General features: G+C 51.0%; 1 protein-coding gene across 1 annotated transcript; it reads left to right on the forward strand.

Moving 5' to 3' along the window:
• Window positions 1-1,039: 1,039 nt before the first annotated feature.
• Window positions 1,040-1,270, forward strand: OGAPHI_005891 (uncharacterized protein; the record flags this gene model as incomplete). The annotated part of the gene is made up of 1 exon (XM_046207121.1): window positions 1,040-1,270. The coding sequence occupies one exon, from the start codon at window positions 1,040-1,042 to the stop codon at window positions 1,268-1,270; it is 231 nt and encodes a 76-aa protein (XP_046059242.1).
• Window positions 1,271-4,343: the final 3,073 nt, after the last annotated feature.

Genomic DNA, 4,343 nt, shown 5'->3' on the forward strand with positions numbered 1-4,343 from the left:
TGTGTGGTGGGCTGGACCTCTGCGATGCCCCATCATGCAGGCTTGCATATACATGCATGTCGTGTGAAAAATTTTCGGTGGGGTCGCGTGCTGGAGAGGGCCGTTGAGGGTGCGAGGGCTAAGATTTTCGAGACAGAAAGGCGAGAGTTGTTCTCGGGGACGGATGTTTACGTGGAGGACTGTGGTGAATTGAAAAAGCCGGTCCCCGAAAGGCCACAGTTGTTCGGGGGCGGCCGGTCTGGCTTTAATAGTGCTTGGGGGAGGGAGCTGGAGGGGGGTATGCTACGTCTGGTCCTACATCTACATCTACGAATGAGAGCACGTGTGGTATCTCTGGGTATTCGTGCCAAGGGTGAGGTGGAGGGGTGGAGCGGTGTTTGAGCGGTGTTTGAGCGTATGGGGGTGATTCAGGGCGGGTGAGTCGTGGAGTGCGGGGTGAGTCATGGGGTGATTCAGGGGGGAGTGCGGGGTGCCGGAGTGGAGTACGTGTGGAGTGTCATGTGACGAGTGAGGGGGTGGTGACATGGGTGTTGTGGGAGTGATATGGATGGGCGGGTAGGTGGTATTGTGGTAGTGCTGGGGGCGGGAAATGGTGGAAAAAGTGAAAAATTTGGGAGATATGGGATGTGTGTAGAATTTTGCGGGGAACACGGTGGTGTAGTTGTCAATGGGGGGAGGGGTATGTATTTGCGGTGGTTGGTTTGAATTGTTGTATTTTGTTAGTATGTACTGCTGCACTTTGCACTTTGCACTGTTGCACTGTTGCTCTGCTCTGCTGCTCTGCTGCCTCTTTGCCTTGGGACGATAACCAGAGAATACCCACACGGGCATCTCCTGTTGGTGGCATTGGGAATTGGGAAGACAAGGGAGATGGTTTTGGAAGAGGCTGGTTTATATATGGAAAAATTGGAAGAGGGGAATTGGAAGGCGAAAGAAGCGAGAAGAAGAAAAGTTGTTTGTTTACGATGAAAAAGTTTTTCTTTTTTTCGCCTTTTTAATTCGCGCATTTTGCGTGCGGCGAAAAAGACGAGTTTTTCCGATGCATGCGTGCGTCTGCTACGGTGGTTTCAATGGGTGGTGGTGGGAAACTGTGGGAGGAGTGGTGAGAAAGTGTGGAACGAGGGTGGCATGCAAGATAGAGTTAGAGTTAGGGTTTGGGATTGGGATTGGAGATTGGAGATTGGAGATTGGAGATTGGATTACAAATGCTGATGTAAGAGGCGGTTACAAAAGAGGTTGTTGGGTTTATGTGTATAAGGATTTGTTGTAAAGTGCAAGAGAGTGTTGGTTTGTTTTTTTGGGGGATGTGGTTTAGTATTCTGAGGTTTTGAGCTGTGGGAGTGGAAGCTGTAGTTGTTCTTGTATTGTATTGTGGTGTATTGTCTTGTTTTAGTTGTCGCTTTGTCTTGTTTCTTGCTCGATCTCATCAACTTTTGATGCCAAAAAGTAGTGATTCTGGAGACATCTTGACGAGTTCTAGAGATATAGCCATTATTGTTACACCTGTGTAATCTGCGGAGGTCAATTGGTCTGTTTCTTCATTGCTTGATGTACCTTCCATCCCTCTTGAGGCGGGATCATCCATTCTTGTCACTCTTGCATTAGTCGATGTCTGCGTGCTTCATGTGCTGATTTCTCTCTGGGAGTGCGTGTTGGTGCACTGTAAGGTGGTCAATTGTTCTTGTCGGGGTCTGTTATGGTGGTGTGTGAACCAGTTGTGTTGAAATCGGACCACTTTTGGTCTCCCCAGGTCTTGGAAATACCCATTTGGAGGCTCTTTGCGATGGCCCAAAACCGACGTCGACGTCGACGTTGAAAATTTTCACTCTTTGTTTGTGGCGAAAAACCAAAAAAATACAGTATGTCACGTAGGTGGCGATATATGTCACATGTCTTTTTCATGATCTCGCCCGTACAAAAAATTAATCTGGCCTGGATTCGAACCCTGGTGCGGGCTGTTCTGGGGAAATCTGGGATTTTGGCAAAAAAAATTAAAAAAAAAAAGAGATTGCAGCACCTGAGTTTCGCGTATGGTCACCCACTACACTACTCGGTCAGGCTCTCACAAGCTTAACTACAGTTGATCGGACGGGAAACGGTGCTTTCTTGTGGATATGGCCGCAACCGAAAGATCGTAAAAAAAAAAAGGGTATGTAGGACCAAGCCTGGGTAGGTCGGTGCTGTGGGAAGGGGCGTGGCTAGTGACAAGGCCCGGGAGCGGTCACACACAGAAGAAGTCAGAGGCGAGGGCCCGGGAGCGGTCACGGGAGGAGTCAGAAAAGACGACCGGCAAAACAACTTCAGGAACACTTTTGGGAAACTTTTTGTATGGCAACCGGGGGGTGTTAGGGTGTGTGTGGGGGTGTTTTGCAGGGTAGTTTCGAAAACCACTGGCAAAAGTTGGTGTATGGGGGGTGTGGATGGTGGAAAATAGGGTGGTGTGGTGTCGGGCTGGGGGGGTAGGGTCGGAAGTTTGTATGGCAGGTGTGGGTTTTTATGGTGGCAGTGGATGGAGTTCGGACGGCTCGATTCGTTGGAGCTGAGAAACGGGGCGGTTGGCGGGGTCCCCGGGGGTGGAATCGGCGATTTGGGGTGGTGACATGGCCGTTTCGGGTGCTCCGGGCCCTGCAGCCGAAATACCCACACCGGTCTAGAAATAGTTGTACAATATCCGGTAATTTCCGTTGGTAATGGTTGGCGGATTGCGGAGGTTGTGTTTGTTTATTCTGTGGGAGTATATGTTGAGTGTATGGATGTGTGTTGTTAGTATGGTGGAAGGTAGTGATATGGTACCTAAACATCAATTTTGAAGTACGAGAAATCGGACAAGTGTTCGGAGTGGGGAAAGTGGGCGGGAGAATACCGGGATTGGTAAAATGGTGGCTGGGAAGATGGGGGATGCAAGACCGAGAAGTTGCCGGGGCGCGGAAGCGGATGATCTGCGGCGGAAATGGGGCACTTTGCGGGGTAGGGTGGCCGGTACGGGCGATATTTGTATGGCAGGGTGGTGTTTTTAGTTGCGGATCGTGAAGCGAAAATTCAGAAACCCCAAACCCGATTTTAGGTTCGGAAGTGTTACGGGGTTCCGAGGGCTCGCCCTTGGGGCTGGAGTTTTTGCGTGCGGGGGACGTGAGTCGTGAGTCACTGTGTCACCTGTGACGGGTACTTAAGTGTCCGTTTTGGGTAATGATGTGCGGCGGGCGGGTTTACCCGCGAGTCATGCGAGTCATGGGCGGAAATCCGGGGGCGGGGCGACGTGCGGAGTGCGCGGGCGGCCATGTGACCACGTGCGACGGCACACGTTTTATTTTTCGCAGCCGAGTGCCGAGTGCCGGGGCCCAAAGCCATAGTTAAGGGCGTGGTTGTGCGGGCGTTTCTGGGGACAGCACCTGTGGGAGGCTCGCAAAGTGTCGGGCGACCCTGGGATTTCGAGGGCCGGATCTGGGCCTGAGGCTCGCGTGTTGCTGCTGGAGCAGGACGGGGAGGCCTCGAGCTGTTCAAAGTGGACTGCAGATGCCAGATGTCGGGCCCTTTGGCTACTTTTCGAGCCAGGCCGAAGAGCAAGCTCGGTCCGGGGGTACTTCATGCGAAAGCAGTTGAAAGTGAAGTTTGAAAGAGTTCGGAAACGAGCTCGAGTAGAGCTTGTGCTTGAATATGGCCTCGTCAATCGGTGGAGAGGGTCGCTGGGTGATCGTCAGATCTGCTCAGTCCCTATACAGCGAGCTTGACATGGGCGAAGCGGCGTAACCTTTGTTCTTGCAAAGGGGAAGCTGCGGACGCCTGAACAGTCTCATCCTGGACATCTTGCGATTCCATGGGTGAGCAGAGAAGGATTTGGTGGATTACTAGCTGATAGCAATCTATTTCAAAGAATTCTAATTTGGGGGAATGCCTGGACAGATAGCCGGTCTGCTACGTTTATTCGTTTTGACTGTGATTTGTCTAGTGTAACCTCCTCTCTTGCGGGTGATATCAAACCTTTGTTCTGTGAAACACCGGGACAGTGTTTGGTGGACTCTCTGCATGAGGAACTCAAAGAGTGCTATGGCAAGAATTAAGTGATTAGAGAACTTAGTGCTTGCAGGGTGGGCTGCTGCTGGGTGAAATTCTGCCTGGTGGTGTCTGCTTTTGCGGGCAGAGGAGAGAGAGACAAGGTAATTGTTTTTCTGTCCTTGTGATCTGTGCTTAATTCGTTGTTTCAACGAGTTAACATTCAATATCTACGAGGGTGTTTTCTGGGGGGGTGTTGAGGCTAGTCTTCGACGACCCCTCGGAGAACATACTTTCAAGATAGTTATCTGGTTGATCCTGCCAGTAGTCATATGCTTGTCTCAAAGATTAAG

This window comes from Ogataea philodendri, assembly GCF_020536065.1.
Source record: "Ogataea philodendri strain CBS6075 chromosome Unknown scaffold27, whole genome shotgun sequence".
In the NCBI taxonomy this organism is placed as follows: Eukaryota; Fungi; Ascomycota; class Pichiomycetes; order Pichiales; family Pichiaceae; genus Ogataea; species Ogataea philodendri.